General features: G+C 32.2%; 2 protein-coding genes across 2 annotated transcripts; one reads left to right on the forward strand and one right to left on the reverse strand.

Annotated features, from left to right (window-relative positions):
• Window positions 1-1,525: 1,525 nt before the first annotated feature.
• Window positions 1,526-7,537, reverse strand: LOC112769779 (sodium/calcium exchanger NCL1-like). Its single transcript, XM_029294898.2, has 9 exons — window positions 7,031-7,537; window positions 6,367-6,558; window positions 5,686-5,876; window positions 5,089-5,234; window positions 4,727-4,988; window positions 3,280-3,428; window positions 2,831-3,083; window positions 2,324-2,605; window positions 1,526-1,872 (listed from the first exon to the last, which is right to left on the reverse strand). The coding sequence occupies exons 1-9, from the start codon at window positions 7,479-7,481 to the stop codon at window positions 1,624-1,626; spliced, it is 2,175 nt and encodes a 724-aa protein (XP_029150731.2). The 5' UTR covers window positions 7,482-7,537; the 3' UTR covers window positions 1,526-1,623.
• A 13,280-nt stretch (window positions 7,538-20,817) lies between these two features.
• On the forward strand, window positions 20,818-21,411 carry LOC114925776 (uncharacterized). The gene has a single exon (XM_029294899.1). It carries the CDS (start codon window positions 20,818-20,820, stop codon window positions 21,409-21,411), a length of 594 nt encoding a protein of 197 aa, XP_029150732.1.
• The last annotated feature ends 984 nt before the right edge of the window (window positions 21,412-22,395 follow it).

Consider the following 22,395-nt stretch of genomic DNA (forward strand, 5'->3'; position numbering starts at 1 on the left):
ATGACTTTCTCACGATCCCCAGCAATATCAAATTTAACCAAAAAATATCCAAATCCCACATCCAACAAATCAAACCCTCCTTTGATGCGCCATACTATCCGGAGCTTATGCATGAGAGCCGTGTAGCCATAATACTTATCCAACACCTTGATCACGATGGCTTCCTTATAAGGTTCAGCTAGACAGCTCTTTGCCTCCTTGGTAAAACTGACACTTGGTGGACGAGAATCACCCTGCTTACCTGTCACCGTTGCGATACCATCCCCAGATAAAGACCCTACTAATGCAAAGGCCTTAGACTTTTCTGCACCAATGACTTTATCTCTGCCCCCGCTTTCTCCTTCTCTCATTCTCTTTGAGTACGGAGTACGTACTCTTTCTCTGCTAGGGTTTTTTCGAATGGATCACGTTTTATATTTCTCTCTAATTATTAAATAAAAAAGTGACAATGTGTTATTTGAGAAATACTAGGGGTCAATAATTTTGTAATTTGTAGCCATTAAATAGTTATCAATGATGGTTTTAATGGTGTGAGATGGGTGTGAGATTTCATCCAATGATTCACTTTTTTTTGTTGGTTACATGCTGGTCAGAATTTAATAAAATTGTTGTTCTCTAGACTTTTCCGTATTATTTATTACCAAATTCTATTAAATTACATTTTTTTTCTATCGTCTTTATTGGTGGGATTCTTTTTTAAATAAATAAAAAATTTTATATTTATCACTTTACACTAAAATACAAATATTTACTATTTTTACGTAATATTTTTCAATTTTTTAATCAATGTCTATGAAATCGAGAAAAAAAATTTAAGTTTACAGTTTTGCAGGCAATGCCAACAAAATGTCAATAATTTATTTTCTACTGATATTGTTAGTCAAAAATAATAAATTTTACTAGTCTTCTAATATTTTTTGGAATAAAATATAAAAATAACATTCACATACAAATTAAAATAGTATATAAAATACAATGAACAGTCATTGAAAAAAAAAAGCAAAAAAAAAAAAAGAGAACTTCGCATATTGATTTCTCTCTATATTTCTACACGCTTGCAATATATATAGAAACAAATACCATTAAACTAATGTAACAATGGCATAAATTATTTTGTGGTAGTCCTTTTTCTCTGACTATCTAATAAGAAGGAGCATTAATTTATTCTGATAAAATAACATTAATATAAAGAATTCGAAAAAGATCACCATTTGAAGCCAATTATTCGTCATCATTCGAATCTATTTAAGCATCTCGTTTTGCAAGGAATTCAATCATACCATTTACTTTTCTTTTTATCAGATTAAATCGCACCGTATAAGATTGGTGAAGTTTTATGTTAAAATTTATTATAATCATATTTCTCTGCATGATCTAATACTGTTTTCCAATTCTTAGCCACATTTATTAGCTCTGCACAATATGATATTATGTGATTGTCTTTTAATATAAAGCTACTTTAATCTCAAATTTAATATATATATTAGATTAGATTAGATAAACGAATCTAACATGCATTGTTGTGTGATACATTTGACAATTCATTCCACTTAATATTTGGTCACGAAACCATATTCAGATAGTTTAGTTGGTCTCACTCCCTAGACTCTAATAATTCATTCACTAAACATAGTTGAAGATATCTTTGAGAACAAAAACAAAGAGCAATGATACGAGGTATAAGAGGTATGCGGGGATTGATGTCCAAAGAGGGAAACTGTGGCGGAAACTAGCAGCAATCCCCATGACGGCACAAACAATGGCCACAACAAGAACATCTGCTGAGAATTCCCAAGTTATGTCCCTCACATATATCAGAATAGATATCACCACAAATCCAAGAATGTTGTTCATGAACACTGCTCCATATATCTGCATCCATTCACCCAAAGTTCTAATATAAGTATCTGGTTATAATTGTGATGCTTGGTTGGTTTAAGTAGTTTGACACTTTATTTCATTAAAATGTGTTGGTAAAATTTTTTGTGTATTTACCATTTTGACTAGTTCACATTTATTGTGAATGATTAATAAACAAAAATATTTGAGAGACTAAAAAAAAATGAGTGCAAAGCAATTCAAAGTTATTTTGTCTTGCATTCTTTAATTATCGCTTATCTTATTTTATATTTCTTTAATTACTGGAATATTGAATAACATTAAATGTAATAAGTGGGTGATTATGGATATTACGTGTATAAAATTAAGAATATTAAATCAAATAAAATAATTTTAGGTTATTATCTTCCAACATTACTGATTCAATTTCAAAAAAAAAAAATGTAAATAAAATTCGGATAAATGGTATAAGAATACTACTAACCTCATATATTGTTTGCGAAGTGTTGCTACTCTTCTTATGGCTAGCTTCTCTGATTGCTGAGGTTGCTTCTCTAAAATTTGTAGCCAGAGGTACTAAAATAAATGAGATGAAAAAAGAAGAAATCCCTGCTTCTTGGGAGAAGTTCTGGACACTTGCTATTAGAGGTTCTGCAAGAAGGGACAACATGGTAATTCCCAACACCACATATCCTATTGCCTCCATCCATGCAGATATTCCTTTGCTTTGGTTCTGTTCCATAACCTTCTCAACATCTTCCCAGATCTAATCCACAATCATTTCGGAATGGTTAAACGTTTTTGCCAATTAAAAATTGCAGGACTAAACTCTCAAAATAGTTTAAGAATCTTTTCCGGACTCGTATGATTAGTTAAGATGGTAAATAATACTTTGCCTGTATTGAGTTTAAGTAACAAGAACAAAGAAATTAGAATGGTTTTAACAGAATGAAAGCTTTAAGTTAGTTGAGTAAAGGAAGAGTGAAAATACTTGATGAGTTCCATGAGATGAAGATTTTGAGTGAGCAGTTTGGCTGGAATTGGAGTTTATCCATTTTGTAAAACCATCAACAAATTCCTCCTCACTGATTTCATTGTCTCTATTAACATCAAGATCTTGGACTAGTTTTGTAACCGCCTCCTTCACGTTCACCACGTGACAAAAGTGAATGTTCCTCACCATTCTTTCCAACTCAGATCTCGAAACATGGTTATCCCCATTGCAATCAACTTCCTCAAATAGGCTGTTGTAGTTTGCATCAATTTGGAATTTTTTTAGTTTTTCAGTTTTTGTCTATCTCTGTAGTCATGATGTTTGGGTTTTGTTGCACACATGAAGTGAAAATATAACAAATCAGAGTATACAATCTCTTCCGTCTAGAATAACCGTCATGCTCATAAAATTGGTGTATTTTTTATGCATCAATTGCAGAAACTGACCTTCTGATAGCAGCTTTATCAGCTGTGCCTTCATCATTTATGAGTCTGCCAACCACATCATTCTGAACATGCTTTAAGACTTTTGTTATAAGATGTTCCTTTAATTCTCTTTCCTTTCTCACATGTTCAATGCATGGCTTGATAAATGTCTATTCAGAATATTATAAGGATATGCATAGTTAGCAGGATACATCAATGGAAGGAAAGGAAAATGAATAAAAATATGATATCTACAATTTTGCATTTTCTTATATATTAATAATAGATTATACAGATCCGTGCTAAAATTTCAGAAAGAGAAAGTCTAGGGCAGCACTTTTATTAAAATTTGGCCAACATTTAACCAGTAAAAGAAAAGTGAGTAATCTCACCCTTAGAATGTAAGGAAAAATTATTCTAAAGGACCGCTAGGAAGATTTAATTATTAAAGAGGACCTTTAATACTAAAATTATTAAAAAGGGCTAAATTTTTTTATAATATTTAAGAAAAAAAACCAAATCTTTTTATAAAGAGACAAATATATCTTTAATTATTTTTTTATTAATTTTTTATAATCTTTATGTTGATAAATTTTATTTCTCTTAAAATTTTAGTAATTTTTATTAATTATTTATTTATTTTTATTAATTTTTTTATTTTTGTGATCTTTACCCAATGAAAAAAAAAGACAAAAGATCATAAAAGTAAAAAAAAAAAATAATAAAAATTACTAAAATTTAAAAAAAAATTGTTAATATAAAAATTACAAAAAATAAATAAAAATTAATTAAAGATATATTTATCTTTTTATAAAAAAATTTGTCTTTTTTCTTAAATATTATAAAAGGATTTGGTCGTTGTTAATAATTTTAATATTAAAGATCTTTTTCAATAATTAAATCTCTCCAACGGCCTTTTAGAGTAATTTTTCCTTTCCTAAATTAATTAACTAATTAATCCCAAATGAATATTCATACATATCTATATAGCGTTGAGAGTCAAACAACATATATTAAAGATTATAAAAAATAAATTAAAAAATAATTAAAGATATATTTGTCTCTTTATAAAAAGATTTGGTTCTTCTTCTTAAATATTATAAAAAAATTTGGTCATTCTTAATAATTTTAGTATTAAAGGTCCTTTTTAATAATTAAATCTTTCTAAAGGTCTTTAGAATAATTTTTTCTAGATGTAATCTCATATCATTAAAAACTCTAATGATGACTAATTGATGACTATAAATCACAAAACTGCTGGCATTCTAGTACTTCTCTCTAAGAAAAACTTTCAGTTTTTCGGTGGCTATTTGGTGTAAATGACGAAAAAATCTGTTGCTAAAACTGTCAATAATCCGAAAGATTCTAATAGTGACTTTCTGTGTTGTCTCTACAGCTCTACTCTCTACAAAAAAGTGAAAAACAGAGGACAAAATAGTAATATGTCAAATTGTGCATTATGCATTACCTGATACATTTTGTTGAGTGATTCTTTTGGGAGGTATTGTCTATCCAAAGCATGTTTTATTTGGTTAATGAATTCTGTCAAGCCACTCACAAATTCTTCCTTGGTTATAATTTGGTCACCATTTTTGTCAAAAATCTTCATCAAGTTTGCTATCTGTTCTTCTTTGATGTTTGTGTCTGTTAATTTTTTCTTGAGCAGTAAGTCTTTTACTTCTAATGCTGATAAATCCTTGCCCCCTTGTTGACTAATTTCATGGTATAGCCTGCATAATCAAGAAGATAGTTACAGAAGTAATTCTATTATGATATGTATAGATGCTAATCAAATTGATTCAAGAAAATGTTCCCTGAGATCTGACTCACCCACTTATGGCAGTTACATTGGGAGTGCCATCCTCGTTCAGAATCTTTTGTAGAGTTTGCTTCTCGACGCGTTCCAAAATCCTTAATATTAGATCATCATGTTTGATGTACTCTAATCTTGTTTTCTCTATATGAGGCTTGAATATCTGTGGAAAATGTAAAAAGTATTTAATTTTCATGACAGTATAAGTAAAAGAGTTTTACATACTCATTTAACAGTAGAATTTTTTATTTTAATAAATTAAATAAATGTTTTATTTTATTTACATAATAATTTTTTAAATTATTTATTTCAATAAATAAAATATTTATTTAATTTATTAAAATAAAAAATCCTTTAACAGTATATTGCTACATCAGTAAAAATAATTTATTTTTATTTAAAAAATCATCTAAATACATAAATTTAATTAAATAATTATATATTAAAATTAAAATCATGTAAAAAATATCTCGTCTGTGTTACTATCAACAAAAATATTTAACTTAAAGGACTATTTGATTGACAATGTAAAACTCATTCTGGTAATTCACAATTAGATAAAGTGATTTTAAGGAGGTACTCTAAAGGCTAATAGAAAATGTTGGATGAGAAACCTGGTAAATGAAGTATGAGATCAGAAAGATGATAGCTATGGTAAGAGAAACTATCAAGGTCACATAGTGTGGTGATGATGATGATGAGGTGGGGAACAAGTTGGGAATCTGCATTATGAAGAGTGGAATTACTGATAACGTCATGATTCTTGCCATCTTTCTAGTCTCTACGTCCATAGTGATTCCATAACCTATGTAATTCATCAATCAAAGAGAAACAAGTTAGGGACAGGAGAGACAAAAATGTTAGGATAAAAACATATTTAAATAATGGATATAAACTTAGTTTGAAAAAATGTTTCTTGTTTTTATCTTTAGTATTTTTTTTTATACAGAATTTTGAATAAAAAAACAGCATGAAAACAATGAAACAATAATTTTATTTATTTATTTATTTTTATATGATACCATAAAAAAAAGTTTACATGTCTCAGGAACATTCTTTTATGTCAATTTATGTAAAAGAAATGTTAGTTATCCTTTAACTTTTAATCTTTAGTCAGTCTTTTTAAGGATTTATTATTACAAAAATATTAGTTGTCTTTTAACTTTTTGCCTATAGTCAACCTTTTTAAAGATTTGTTATTTAATTAATTGTTTTGTTTTGTTTTTTTTTTGTTATAAGACAAAATAACAAACATTATGAACCAAAAAGAACTCTGAAAATAACCAAGATGATACCAGTCAATGAATTTTTTATCTTTCCCGTTGTTGAAATTGTTCCATCAAAGTCATTCTTCAACTTTTGCTTTCCAATGATGACACAGGTTCCCCACACAAGAGTGAGAAGCAAAATGGAGGAACCAGCCAACAAACCAACTCCAGTTGAAGCATACTCTTGTGCACTCTCCTTATCACTTGAAAGCCCAGTCACTTATATATATAAACATAATCCACACAAAAAATGAAGATTAGCTAAGTACTGCATTGAAAGATACAATAATTATATATCTAACATGCTTCTTCGTATATAATTATTTATAGTCCGATTTTGCAAATATTTTAGGAGGTAATAAGGAGAAATGTTAGAGGATCATCAGAATTTATTATGGCCATCATTTAGTCATTAATTTAATTCTTTTATTTTAATTTCTTTAGTCTAATAATTTAACAACATATTTTATCACATAATTTTAAATATTAATAGCTAACTGATGGTTAAAATTAATAAATTCTAATGATCTTCTAACATTCATCAGATAATAAAAATCAAACTATAAAATTTTTTAGTACCAGAATTTTGATATTATGTCATTAAATGCCAAAATCTGAAGTCACATAAATTTAGATATCTAAGTGTTCCAAATAAAGAAACATACATGAATTAAAAGGAAGAAAATCATACCAAGAAGAATCAAGGACTCGGGAAGTGCACCAAGGATATCAAAGGCACTAGCACCAAAGACACCAGGTCCAAGAATCTTGAAGATTTGTTCACCACCAGCAGCCAAGTATGATTCACCATGGAACAACAAGTACTCATACACCAATATCAGGAACAAGTGGCCAAAAATGTTGTTGGAACATGGCAAGAATCCATACATTTGTTTGCAGTACTTCCCTAAAGGAGGAGGCTCAACAACAGAAGCCTCAAATTGTTGGTCTTTGAGGTGTAAGTAATTAGAGTTTGCATGTTGAGGATGAACATGATGATCAAGAATTCCATCAGAGACCAATAATAACTCATCAGAGGGATTATTGTTATTAGTGTTAAGAGTGCGGCATTCGACAACATGATGATCAAGTGTTACAGTTACGAAAATAATAAGAACAACTTTTGAAATAATGCTTCTCATTTTCTCAAGAGAAAATTAAAATTGTGGTTGGATCGACAAAATTAAAGATAAGAATGGCTACATTATATTATGTTCACTTCTTCAATTCATTGAGTCTTCTTTTTTAATTGTGTGCCAGTTGTTGTTGAGCATCTCCATTTATTTATTTACATTAAAAAACTGAGGATTCCCTCAAGACCTTGGAGTTGGAAAAGCGAGGAAAAAGGAGAGGACATGCAATTTTCATAAAGATGATTATATTGATAAAAAAAAAAGAATAATTAATGTGCACTTGTGACATTTCTTTTATAAGAAATTGTACCACTAGTTTTGAATTTTGATAAGATATTACTACGGAGTATTAATATTTGACTATTTGCATTGTCAACTAATGTCAAGCATCATATAGCATTATAATATGGGAAAATTTTAAAATAATATTCTAAAAATACCAGTTTTAGCTATTGATCTTATTAATCATGAAATTATATATTATTTATATATAACTAAAATTAACGGATAAAATTACTAAATATTAGTGTTATTAAAATAATATCTGAAACTCTTCCTATAATATAATGATGGTGTTTGCTACGGTACGATAATAAATTCATACGTACCGATACGTTTAAAATATGGACAAATAACAATAAGACATGTGGAATTTATTTTCCACGTCAGCATTTAATTTTTTCTTTTTTAAATATATAGTATATCACCACTTTTACTAAAATACCCTTTTAATTAAATAAAAATAAAAAAATATTTATTTATTTAATTTTACAAAAAGACTTAAACATCCTTCCTTTATTTGATTAGACAAAAATATCATTTTAAATTAATCAAATTTTAGAATTCAATTAACCCTAATTTTATAGTTTCAAATAATTGAAACAACAAAACAAAAACATATTAAAAAAGCAAAAAATTAAAATTGTTCTTCATCTGAATTAAACATATTAAAAAAATAAAAAACTAAAATTGTTCTTCGTCTGGGTTCATAAACCCTCTCGTTCACGCCTCTAAAGATTTCAGTGTTCTTCATCTTCTTCTCTCCTCTTTCCCTTTTGCTCTTGATATAGCACTGGAAATTCTTCATTGCTGCAGCCAAAGCTCCTTCCATCATCACAATCCTTATTGTGTTCTTCGAATCCTCTATCGGCGTGTTCGGCTTTTATGCTCAACTTTGATGGCACTGCTGGATCATCATCGTCATCATGGAACAATGCACGGCAATTGAGTTCATCAAGTCTTAGTGTTAGGTTCCAAATTCCTTCAAGGAAAGGCAAAGGCATCAATGAGCTTAATTAATTTCTATTTTTGAGAGTTTCATTCCCAGAGTCCTAATTTTTTCACTATGTAAATGAAGTTAACGGCAATCAATGTAAATGTCATATCTTGCATTTGATTATTGGCAATAGATTTTGGTTTTAGTTTAAAAAAGGTTCCTCTTTTGTGTTCTGATTACCAAAAATAATTAGTCTTTGGATGCTAAGTTTTGTTTATTGTTAATAACAGAAACACCCTTGTGCCTGTCACAAACACAATACTAATTAGTATTTAATTATGATATTCTGCTGTTGGCTCTCTTCCAATGCACCAGTTCAAGGTAAATGAAGGAGGAGAACACAAGGAGATTAACACAGGCTGTGCCATCTGTCTTGGAGAGTTTGAAGAAGGGGAGTGGTTGAAACATCTTCCAAATTGCTCCCATGGCTTCCATGTTCGGTGCGTGGACGAGTGGTAGTGATTTCGGTCTCATTCAAGTTATCCTCTCTGTAGAACTTCTCTCTCTTTTTTTAATATGTTTAACTCAGATGAAGAACAATTTTGATTTTTTGTTTTTTTTAATATATTTTTGTTTTGTTGTTTTAATTATTTGAAATTATAAAATTAAGGTTAATTGAATTCTTAAATTTGATTAATTTAAAAGGATATTTTTGTTTAATCAAATAAAGGAAGGATATTTAAGTTTTTTTATAAAATTAAATAAATAAATATTTTTTATTTTTATTTAATTAAAAGAGTATTTTAGTAAAAGTGGTGATATACTATATATTTAAAAAAAAAAAATTAAATGCTGACGTGAAAAATAAATTCTACATGTCTTATTGTTATTTGTCCATATTTTAAACGTATCGGTACGTATGAATTTATCATCGCTATAATGATTGTTTGTGACTTTGCGGTATTATCAATTTGGCTATTAAATATTAGGGGTGAAAATATAGGCCAAGTTTTATTTTTAATAAGATTGATATGTAATGTAGTTAATTAGTCTAAACTTAATATATAATTAATTATAAACAAATTTTCAAGTACTAAAGCCTAAACTTAGTGTATTATTAAATTTGGTTTGGTTTAAAACTTGTTATAAAGTTTGATATTTCTTAAAAAGTCTTTTTTATTACAATAAAACTACTTATATGCAATATTTACAAATAATATCTAAATTTTTAAAGGAATTAAAATATGCAAAAAAATATTTAGAATAAAGTATAACATAATTAAAAAATTTAATAATTTTTATAATTATGAAAAAGAAAATTTATATTTATTTATATATTAATAAGTTTAGATAGACTTAACAGATCAATTAAGTTAATTTGTAGTTTGATTTTAATTTATTAATAAATTTAGAATTTTTTGTAAAAAAAAGCATAACCTCAAACCCAACATTATTATGTATTACCAAATTGCCTAACCTACTTCCATACCCACTTTAAGTAGTGTAACATAACTCAAAATAACATGTTAATATAAAATAGTTATTATACATTATAGAGTTATAAACTTTGTTGTAAATTTGTTATAATACTAGAAAATTATAAAGTAATAGATAATATAATATGTTTATTAATTCATCATTATCTCCATTCAATGTGTATAATACAATAAAAATAAAATTAATTAAATATTTTGATTTTTTAACTAAATGATCTCAAATTCAAATATCAGAAATTGAATAGTTATTTTATAGTATTTTAATAACATCTAATATATTGCTCAAAAAACAAGAAAAAAACCAAAAAAATAGATAATATAGTACTGATTTTTTTTTCCCTTTGAAGGTTAATGTCACTATTATTTTATTAGCATAACTAGATTATTTACTGAAGATAATTAGAGCAATTGTATTTAATTAGAATTCAGTTACTGTTAGTTAATTTTTTCCTCCAAATTTTACTTTTTTTGTACTTGTATATACATACAACTAGAATCTAAATCAGATCAATCAATTCATTCCTTTTTCTTAACTCTTCGGTCTCTCTCTTTCTCATTCTTTTCAAGCAATTTCATCTTCTAACATGATATCAGAAGACATTTTCAAAACTTTCGCAACCTCCATTTCTTTTTAGAACATATTCTTCTTTCTTCTTTCTTTTTTTTCTCTTGTCATAAATTCGCAATCCTCCCAAATAATTTTGGTTTCTATGCAAACTATATAGATACAGTGATTATCAGCCCTGAAATCACATTAAAAAATGTTCTCTATGTATCTGAATTTTCTGTTAATTTATTGTCAATTTCTTCTTTTCTAAGAAAAATACAAATCGCAATCACATTTAACTACAATTTCTTTAATATTTAGGGCTCCATTTCATTGAGGAAGATTGAGAAGGGTGACTTAAACAATGAACTTTACATCCTGAAGCTTGAACCACCTCCTAAGACCACTACACCAGTTTCAGCTCCAATTAATGACATTGTTAAAGTCAATTTCTGTCAATTTGACCTTTGACATTTTAGATTAGGCCATGCATCAAATAAGATCTTACAAAGCTTATTGCTACCCAATAAACCCCCCTTCCAGTTTTGTTTGTTCAATTTGCCCTTTGGCAAAATTTAAAAAGATTCCTTTTGAGTCAATAGCAACATGTATCCAAATGCATTTGATTTAATTTATTGTGATGTTTGGAGATCTTATCATGTGCCAACATATAATGGTTACAAATGTTTTTTGAGGATCGTTGATGACTACACTAGGTTTACTATATTTATTTTTTGCATACAAAAGTGAACCTACAGGTTATCTCACATAGTTCTATACACTAATTGAGAGACAATTTAATATCAAGAACAAGTGCATCAGATCAGACAATACAAAAGAGTTGGCTATTATTCATTTCTTGCAAGAAAAGAGAGTCCTCCACCAGTTCTCTTGTCCATACAGGCCTCAACATAATGCAGAATTAGAAAAGAAGCACCAACACATCCTCAATGTAGCATGAACACTCTATTTCCAATCAAAAGTCCTTATTTGGTTGTGGGGAGAGTGTGTCACCACAACAGTGTTTTTGATCAATAGGATACCATTAAAACTGTTCAATTTCAAGTCACCATTCGAGACCTTGTTCAACAAACAACCAGCATATGAAAGGTTGAGAGTCTTTGATTGCTTGGCCTATGTAACTACTATTTCGAACGGAAGACCAAAGTTTAATGCTAGAGCTGATTCATCTGTGTTCATTTGTTAACCACAAGGGATACAAATGGTACAATTTAAACTAAAACAATTTTTCATATCTAAAAAAGTTGTTTTCCATGAATCCATTCTTCCATTCACTAACAGACCCAAGTCTGACCTCGATTCTGATTTATTCAATAAAATAGTGCTACCAAGACCTGCTTCAGGCCCTGAACCCACCCCTAACATGCAACAAATTCCAAGCATTCTAGAAAATATAGCTATCCAACCCTTACCACCACCACACCTAAATCAAACCATACCTGGTCTTGAGCCCCAACACTCTATTAGAAGATCTACCAGAACCCATCAGACCCCACACTATCTTTAAGACTATGTCTACTACACCAACACTCCATATCCAATTTCCAACCACCTAAGCAACCACAGACTTAACAATACTTACCAGACCATCATTGTCAATGTGACAAAAATTCCTAAACCACATTTCTATTATCAAGCCGTAAGACAAAACTAAAGGCTGATGGCTCTCTCGATAGGTATAAAGCCCTTTTGGTTGCCAAAAACTACACACAACAAGCAGGGATCGATTTCAAAGACACCTTCATCCCTATGGAAAAGATCTCTACAGTCAGGGTTCTCTTGAGCATAGCAGCTGCAAAGAGTTAGAATCTTGTCCAACTAAACATAAACAACGTGTTTCTAAATGGAAAATTATTCGAAAAAGTTTACATGAACGTCCCGTTTGGACATCCACCAAGAAATCATAGTTTGGTGTGCAAATTAACCAAATTACTTTATGGTTTGAGGCTAGCTTCATGTCAGTGGTTCAATAAATTATGTGCAAAATTACTCCAGCATGGGTTCACACAAAATAAAAGTGATTACTTATTGTTTTCGTTTGGTGAAGGTCCAACAACTACTTTTCTCTTGGTCTATGTAGATGACATCATTATAGTTGGACCAGACAATGACACCATCAAGAGAGTTGAAGCAAAATTAAAGGCAGTCTTCAAGCTCAGGGTGCTTAGTGACTTGAAGTTCTTCCTTGGTTTGGTGTTGGAAAAATTCAGTAAGAGAATTTTTTGTTTCAACGTAAATACACACTTTTAACTCCGCCTATGTTACACTTGCGGTACATAGCCGGTCCCAAGTCTGGATAAAGGAGGAGGGTTGTGTTAGGTCTTCGACAACCAATATAAAAATATAGTCAAATCCCCATGACATGAATCAAAGACATTATTGCGTTAAAGTTAGGTCGTTGCCCGGAAGCAACGCGCTGTATGGCTCGAGTACGGTGTCAAATGAGCAAGAGCCGCTGCATCGGTGCCCGGATGTAGTGTTAAATGAGCAAGGATTCCCGCGTTTTCGTGAACGGACGAGGGTAAATAAGCTAGTTCACAAAGTAAAAGGTAAAGCTTAGAGAGACAGAAGGTTGAAATTTGGGACATGGAACATAGGCACTCTAACAAAAAATTCCATGGAGGTGGTGGACACCATGACAAGGAGGAAAATTAACATTATGTGCCTACAAGAAACAAAATGGGTTGGTGCGAAGGCTAGGGAGTTGGATACTTTTGGTTTCAAACTTTGCTATACAGAAAAAGGTGAAGAATATGAATGGGGTTGGTATTATTGTGGATAAGTAGTGGAAGAAGGACGTAGTGGATGTCAAGAGGTTGGGAGATCAGATCATCTCTATCAAACTTGTAGTGGAGGGAGGTGCTTTTCATGTGATTAGCGCCTATGCACCGTAAGTAGATTCGGACGAACAACACAAGATAAGGTTTTGGGAAGATCTAGAGAGTTTGGTCCAAGACATACCTTCGGGAGATAAGATTTTCTTAGGAGGAGTTTTAAATGGCCATGTTGGAAGAGAAGTGACTAGGTATGGAAGTATTCACGGAGGCCATGGTTTCGGGGTGATCAATACCGAGGGTAAAACTATTTTGGACTTTTCCTCAACCTTTGACCTTCTCATCGCAAATACATGTTTTAAAAAGAGAGACGGACATCTTATAACCTATAAGAGTGGCATGACAAGCTCTCAAATCGACTTCTTCTTGTTGAGGAGAGTCGACCGAAATTTTGCATTAATTGTAAAATTATCCCGGGAGAGAGTTTGACAACACAACATAGGGTGCTCGTCATGGATTTTCGTGTTGAGCAAAAGTTGAGGAAAAGACATCATACAAAGAACCCAAGGACAAGGTGGTGTCAGATGAAAGGTGAGGAGCAAAGAAGCTTCCTAAGATGGGTAGGAGAAGAGGCAAAGTGGGATGGAAATGGAAGCGCAGAAAAGATGTGGAGGGAGATGGTAGAAGTTATTAGAAGAATAGCAAAAGAAAGCTTTGGTGAATCTAAGGGAATAGGACCAAGAGACAAGGAGTCCTGGTGGTGGAATGTGACTGTACAAGAAAAGATAAAGATAAAAAGGGAGTGCTTTAAAGAGTGGTCTTTATGCTACAATGCAGATAATTGAAAAAAATATAAAGCGGCTAAGAAAGCGACAAAAGTGGCTGTAAGTGAAGCAAGAACAAGAGCATATGAGGGTTTCTACCTGTCTTTGGGCACGAAAGAAGGAGAAAAATATATATATAGAATCGCAAAGAGCCGTGAAAGAATAATGAGAGATTTGGATCAGGTTAAGTGCATAAGGGATAAGGATGGAGAGGTGCTGGCTCAAGAGGAGAAGATTAACGAAAGGTGGAAGAGCTACTTCTACGAATTATTTAATGAAGGACAAAAGACTCTTCCGAGCCTTGGTCGGTTATGCACAATGAAAGAATATCAAAACTTTGACTACTATCGAAGGATTCGAGACTTCGAGGTAAAAGAGGCTCTAAAGCAGATGAAAAATGGCAGGCAGCAGGACCTGATAATATCCCGATTGAGGTTTGGAAGGGCCTTGGAGGAAAAAGCATCAACTGGTTAACCAAGTTTTTTAATGAGATTTTAAGGTCAAAGAAGATGCCTGATGAGTAGAGAAAAAGTACCTTGGTACCTATCTACAAGAATAAGGGGATATATAAAGTTGCGGAAACTATAGAGGAATCAAGCTCATTAGTCATACCATGAAGTTATGGGAAATGGTGATAGAACGGAGGTTGAGAAAAGAGACACAAGAAACAGAGAACCAATTTAGATTTATGCTAGGCAGATCTACTACCGAAGTGATATACCTGTTAAGAAGGATGATGGAGAGGTATCGTAGTAATAAAAGGGATCTACATATGGTGTTTATTGATTTGGAAAAAGCGTACGATAGGGTGCCAAGGGAGGTCTTATGGAAGGTTTTAGAAAAGAGGAGAGTAAGGATCGCATATATTCGTGCAATTAAAGACATGTATGATGGGGCCACAACTAGTGTAAAGACTCAAGGTGGTGTGACAGAGGAATTTTCTATTGGTATAGGATTACACCTAGGGTCATCCTTAAGTCTATACCTTTTCACATTAGTCTTGGAAGTACTCACAGAGCACATCCAAGAGCCTGTGCCATGGTGCATGCTTTTTGCCGATGATATCGTCCTTATGGGAGAGTCAAGGGAAGACAAATAAGAAGTTGGACTTATGAAGAGAAGCTCTAGAAGTGTATGGTCTGCGCATAAGCCGTAGCAAGACGGAATATATGGAATGTAAGTTCAGTCTGAGAAGGGAAAACCCTAATATAGAGGTGAAGATTGGAGAAAATATCCTACGAAAAGTTAAAAGTTTTAAGTATCTTGGGTGTATCATACAGGATAATGGAGAGATTGAACAGGATGTAAATCATAGGATCCAAGCAGGTTGGTCAAAATGGCGAAGTGCATCTGGTTTTATATGCGACTAAAAAGTGCCTTTAAAACTTAAAGGTAAATTCTATCGCACTGCTATAAGACCGGCTATGCTTTATGGTACGGAATGTTGGGCGGCCAAAGGGGAGCACAAACATAAGCTGAGTGTGGCAGAGATGAAGATGTTGAGATGGATGAGTGGTCATACGCGATTGGATAAAATAAGGAATGAAGTTATAAGGGAGAGAGCTGGAGTAGCACCCATTGTGGAAAATATGGTTGAATCGCGTCTCAGGTGGTTTGAACATGTGAGAAGAAGACCAACAGAATACCCAGTCAGGAGGGTGGATGAGATGGAAGATGGACAAAGGGTGAAAGGCAGAGGAAGACCTAAGAAGACCATCCATGAGGTGGTCAAACTAGATCTACATGTAAACGGTCTCTTATAGACATGATACATGACAGAGCACAATGGCATCGTTTGATTCATGTAGCCGACTCCACCTAGTAGAATAAGGCTTTGTTGTTGTTGTTGTTGTTGTTGTAAATACACACTTTTACTTATAGAAGACACAAATTTTTTGGGTTGCAAGCCTGCTTCCTCTCCCTTGGATACAAATTTAAAATTATGTGCACATGAAGGGGAAACCTTAGCAGATCCATCTCCCTATCGCAGACTCATGGCAGATTGATGTACCTTACAATCTCCAAACCAAATATCACTTTTGCTGTCACCAAACTAGCTCAGTTCATGTTTGATCCTCATGTCCCTCATCTTAATGCAGTTCACAAAATTCTTCAATACCTTAAAACAGCTCCTACACAAGGCATTTTATTCCCAGCAACAAACATGTTCAACTTGTCTATTTATGCTGATGCTGATTGGGATAGTTGCCTCAATACAAGGAGATCAACAATTGAATATTGTGCTTTCCTTGGTGATTTGTTCGTGTCATGGAAAAGAAACAAACAAACAATAGTCTCTAGAAGTTCCATAGAAACTGAATACTGGACTATCACGAATGCATCTTGTGAAATGTGTAGTTGCTTAGATTGCTAAGGTGTTTTCACATCTACATCGACACAACCATGCTTTTTTGTCACAATATTTCAGCAATTCATATGATAACTAATTCTGTTCTGTATGAACGTTCTAAACATATAGAAATGGATTGTCATCTCCAATGGCGGATGGACTGGGGGGCCTAAGGTTGCCATGGTCCCCCCCAAAATTTTTCAAAAGAATTAGTAAATAGTAATAATTAATAATATTAAATATTTTTTATATATAATATTTAAAAAAATATAAGTTACAGAATTTTATAAATTAAAGTAATTAAAAACTGTACTATGTATTAGATATTTGGATTATTGTTACTCTTGTTAACAAGTAGCCCATTCTAATAATTAATAAAAATGGTTCTATTATACTAGCTCAATAGATAGTAGCCCATATTATTAATTAAAGTAGCACTGGTACATCTTTCAAACATTTTTTTTAAAACCATCTGAGGCATCAGCGCCACTTTTCTCTCTCTTTTAGTGGCTCCCATTTGTGCAGACTTTTGGTCTTCTACTCTTCTCATTCTAATTTTCTTTTCATACCAAAACAAGACATATGAAGAAAAACCATTGAAGATCTGAAGTGAACAGCAAAATATTAACCATTGAATGCACAACAAAGACTCAAAGAGGTATATCTCAATTTTTTTTAAGTTAATAACAATGTCAAGTATTATTTACATTATTTATTTAAAATAATTAATTTATTTTTTTTATAATGGACAATGTTCAAAGATTAAAATGAGGACAAAACTCAATAGAGTTATTTTTGGTGGGACTTGGAACAAAAAATAATCAGGTAAATCCAAGGTTCTAAAAACCGGACCAAACCAGCCGGTCAAACTGGTTGAACCGGGAACCAGCAGTAACAACGGTCCGGTCCAATGCTTATAACCGCTGGGAAAAGAACCGCTTGAAAACCATTGAACCGGCCAAGAATCGGTCAGTTGGACCAGACCGGTAACCGGCTGGTTCATAGAAAACGACGCCGTTTTGTTTATTTGTGAAAAAAAAAAAGAAAAATAAACCCAGAACCATTCGCGAACAACCCCCCTTCCTTCCCCCAATCATTCGTGCAAGCCCTGGCCTATCTGAAGCAAAGGAAAACCCTATCCGTTCATTGCACCGCCGTCCCCAGGTCCTCAGCGCCTCCGCGGGTCGCTGGTTGCCGGTCGTCTCCACGGCCTCCTCCTTCTCCTCCTCCGCGGCGTCTCCCCCTTCTAGCTCGGCACGTCGTCCATTCCTAGGTGAAATCGATGGTTGAGGCCTCTAGGTGGTGCGCCGTGGTGTCGCCATCGTCTCTTCGTCTTCCTGCTATCAGTGGAAGGTTAGTGAAACTGTGATTTACTGATTTCTGTTGAGTCTGTTACTCTGTTTCAGGGTTTTGAGGTTGAATTTGTGATTTTTGATTTCTTGGGTCTTTTGTAATGCTACTGATTTATGATTTTGTTACTTGTTATGGCACTGTGATTCTGTGATTACTGATCAGTGTTTGTCGCCATCTGTCGTAGTCAGGAGTTTGTCTCCTCGAGTCTTCGTGCATTGCAGTCAGGGGAGTCCTCCAAGTCCTTCCCGACAGTGACCTTCATCACAGTAACATGTTCATCTGAAATGTTTGTTTTACTGTTTTAAATGGCAAAGTGATGCGAAAAGTGGGTGTGGAGGTTGTGGGGTTGGGAGCCCTTAGAGACAATGCAACAGAATAACATGAGTTTTCAATTAATGTACATGTTCGAATGCTGAAGCAGGTACTAAACAACTAAAACCATTCCTTTTTGTTTTTGCTTGAATTTTAGAAGAAAGAGCAATGTAATGTATTCCTATTTATGATTCCATAAGACCAAGGTTAAATTAACAATTCAGGTGGAGTTGAGTTTTGTTTATGAGTAATTAAATGCACGAAACAGGAATAGGATTGCTAATTTCTTTTGTGACTTTCATTGTTCTTTTCCCCCTTGTTGTGCTGTTGTTGTTGTTATGCTGCTGTTTTATTATGGCACTATGATTCTCCGATCACTTATCAATGTTTTGAATTTGGAATTTCTGATTAGTGACTTGTTAAGCTGATGTTATTATTATGCTGCTGTTTTGTTATGGCACTGTGATTGTGTGATCACTGATCAGTATTTTGAATTTGGAATTTGTGATTAATGACTTGTTAAGCTACTGTTGTTGTTATGCTGCTGTTTTGTTATGGCACTGTTGTTGTTATGCTGCTATTTTGTATTGGTTGTTGCTGAATGCTAAAAATGAAAATCAAATCAAATACTGGTTGTTGTTGAATGAGTAGGGTAGCTACCTGCCAATGCCATATATAAATAAACTGATGAATGATGATGATGGTAGTGGAAGGAGAGTCAAAGTGTATCGGTAGTTGGTGATATGTTATGCTTTCTTATTCAATGACTACTTGTTATGTTGATATCTCAACTTGGAAACAACATTACATCTTGTTTATGGCTTGCTCAGCAAGAAGAATTCGTTGCTAAGAGAGCTTTCTTACAACAGATGAACGCAACGCTGCCTAAGATTAGACCGAAAAGGTCATCTTGCAAGGTTCAGGTTCATGTTCAGTTAGCATAATACCACAGAATGATCAACATTTTCTAACTGAACTAGCTCAACATTCTTTTGAAATTGATAATCCTTTGTCTCCTGACATTTTTAAATTAGAATCTGAGATGTTAAGTGATCCTTTTAACCCTCAAAGTCAAAATTTAATATTTAGATATTTCTTTTTACTATTTAACTTTTGAGTTTGTATTTTGATAAGATCATATGAATTTGGTTGATAATTTTTTGTGTAGTGTTTTAAATTTGGAAGATATTTTAGGATGTTTATTTATAATTTATTTATTATTTTATTCTAAAACGGTTTTTCTGATTGAACCACCGGTTGGACCGGTTAAATCAATGAACCAGTGAACCAGTGACTAGAGCGGTTTGATGACCGGTCCGATTTTCCGAACCTTGGGTAAATCAATAACTTTATTTTTGGTTATTATATATTTGTGTTTCTAAAATTATTTGTTATTGCTCAATAGGTTTAATATTTTTTTTTAAAATAACATATATGCAATTATTTTTGTTTTTTTTTTGTTAGATAGTTCGTTAAGTTAACAATGTCAAAGATGAAAATAATTCACTCATTTTTCAAGAGAAAAGAGAGAATATATGATGAACAAAATTCAGCTTCAGATTCTTTGAGTAATGTTCAAAATATTATTGAACAACCTAAGATACAACCTGTGACACAACTTGTTGAGCAAGATATTCAACCCCCTGCTTCCAAAATAACAAGGACTGAAATAGATCAAGTTAATATTGATACATTGATGCGTGATCCCGGAAAGCGTTCGCAAATTTAGAATTATCCTATCAATCAACAAGATGAAATTCGTAGAGCATACATAAAGTTTGGACCATATCAATTTATTATGGATGAGTACCTTCTTTCTGGTCTAGAAAGTCATCCTCGTCATTTCAAAGCTCATTGGTTTAAGAGTTTTTCTTGGCTAGAATATTCACCAGAAGTGGATGCTGTATTTTGTTTTCCATGTTATTTATTTTCTAGAAAATCAAGTCCATTCACATCAGGAGGATTTCGCAATTGGAAAAAAGTGAATAATGGAAAGGATTGTGCATTTTTATCTCATGTGGGGAAATCTCTTAATTCTCCTCATAATATTGCTGTTAAGTCTTGTAAAGATTTGCTTAATCAATTATGTCACATTGACAAAGTATTGGCTAAGCAAAGCTCACAACAAGTTTTAAGCAATAGATTGCGTCTTAAAGCCTCTATTGATACTGCCAAATGGTTAACATTTAGGGGACATGACGAGAGTCATGAGTCTCAGAATCGAGGAAATTTTTTTGAAATGTTAAAATTATTAGCTTCTTACAATAAAGAAGTGGATGCAGTTGTCTTGGAGAATCCTCCTCAAAATGCAATATACACATCACCTTCTATTCAAAAGGAAATTTTACATGTTTTTGCTAGAAAGGTGCAAAATGAAATTCGCAATGAGATTGGTAATGCAAAATTTTGTTTGATTGTTGATGAAGCTAGAGATGAATCTAAAAGAGAATAAATGACACTTGTTGTTAGATTTGTTGATAAGCATGGATTTGTCAAAGAAAGGCTAATAGATGTTGTTCATGTCAAAGATACTACTTCTGCTACTCTAAAACAAGAGATTTGTTCTGCATTATCTCATCACAATCTCAACATTCAAAATGTTCGAGGTCAAGGGTATGACGGAGCTAGTAATATGCGTGGAGAGTGGAAAGAGTTACAAGCTTTAATTATTCAAGAATGTCCTTATGCATATTATGTTCATTGCTTTGCTCATCAATTACAGCTAGCTCTTGTTGCTGCGGCTAAAGAAGTTGTTGATGTTCATGCTTTTTTCCAAAGTTTGAGTAATATTATCAATGTTGTGTGCTCTTCTTGCAAACGCAATGATGAATTACGATCTACTTATGCAACTGAAATTTTTCATTTAGTTGCAACTAATCAAATTGAAACAGGAAGGGGAGCAAATCAAATTGGCACATTAAAAAAATCAGGAGATACCAGGTGGAGCTCTCACTTCAACTCAATTTGTAGCCTTTTACGTATGTTTGGAGCAACAACTTCAGTGCTGGAAGATTTGGCTACTAATGGATCTATTCAGTGTTTGTAACATATGCAATCTTGCAAAGAATTTCTATTCTTTAAATTTTCTGAGCAAGAAAAGATTCAATTGGATTATGAGTTACAACATTATGAACTTGATGTGGTTAAAGCTCCAGATTTTTAGGATTTGTCTACTCTTGCTGAATTGTGTCAAAAATTGACAGAGACAGGAAAATCAAATATATATCCTTTAATTGATAGATTAATCCGTCTTGTTTTGACTCTTCCTGTGACAACAGCAACAACTGAACGGGCCTTTTCAGTTATGAAGATTATTAAAACAAGACTTTGAAACAAGATGGAAGATAAATTTTTAGTAGATTATATGATTGTATATATTGAAAAGGAGATTGCTTCAAAATTCAACTCAGAGATGATAATTGATGATTTTAGTTCCATAAAACATCGTCGAACAAATTTAAAAATACCAAAATCTTAAAATATGTAGTTGAACATTGACTTTTATATAATATAATTACTCTTTTGATATATATATATATATATATATATATATATATATATATATATATATATATATATATATTACAAATCATATTTTATTAATTTTTTGTTATATTTTATATTTAATTGGCCCCTCTTATAAAATTTCTGGTTCCGCTACTATCATCTCATTCGTAAAAAAGATGACAAATGATATAGTAAAATTATTACACATTTCTAGCAAGCACTAATTGATAGATATTTTAACGAAAGCATTTCCTCCCCCCTCATTCAAATTTTTTATGGCATATATGACATATATACTCTACTTTGAGGGGAGATATTAGTATAACTGGATTATTTAATGAAGTTAGTTAGAGTAGTTATATTTAATTAAAATTCAGTTACTGTCAGTTTTTTTCTCAAAGTCTCACTTTTTCTTTGTACTTGTATATATACATACAAGTAGAATTTGGATTAGAAGGACTAATTCATTCCTTTCTCTCAACTCTTCGGTCTCTCTTCCTCACTCCCTTCAAAGCAATTCTAT

Source organism: Arachis hypogaea, chromosome 18, assembly GCF_003086295.3.
Source record: "Arachis hypogaea cultivar Tifrunner chromosome 18, arahy.Tifrunner.gnm2.J5K5, whole genome shotgun sequence".
In the NCBI taxonomy this organism is placed as follows: domain Eukaryota; kingdom Viridiplantae; phylum Streptophyta; class Magnoliopsida; order Fabales; family Fabaceae; genus Arachis; species Arachis hypogaea.

Excerpts from the sequence above, each read along its gene's own strand:
- LOC112769779 (XM_029294898.2), bottom strand. The coding sequence starts at position 7,481 with ATGAGAAGCATTATTTCAAAAGTTGTTCTTATTATTTTCGTAACTGTA. Across the intron at positions 4,989-5,088 it reads AATGTAACTGCCATAAGTGG|GCTATACCATGAAATTAGTC; the intron begins GTGAGTCAGATC and ends TTGATTATGCAG. Across the intron at positions 2,606-2,830 it reads CATCTCATGGAACTCATCAA|ATCTGGGAAGATGTTGAGAA; the intron begins GTATTTTCACTC and ends ATTGTGGATTAG.
- LOC114925776 (XM_029294899.1), top strand. The coding sequence starts at position 20,818 with ATGACACTTGTTGTTAGATTTGTTGATAAGCATGGATTTGTCAAAGAA.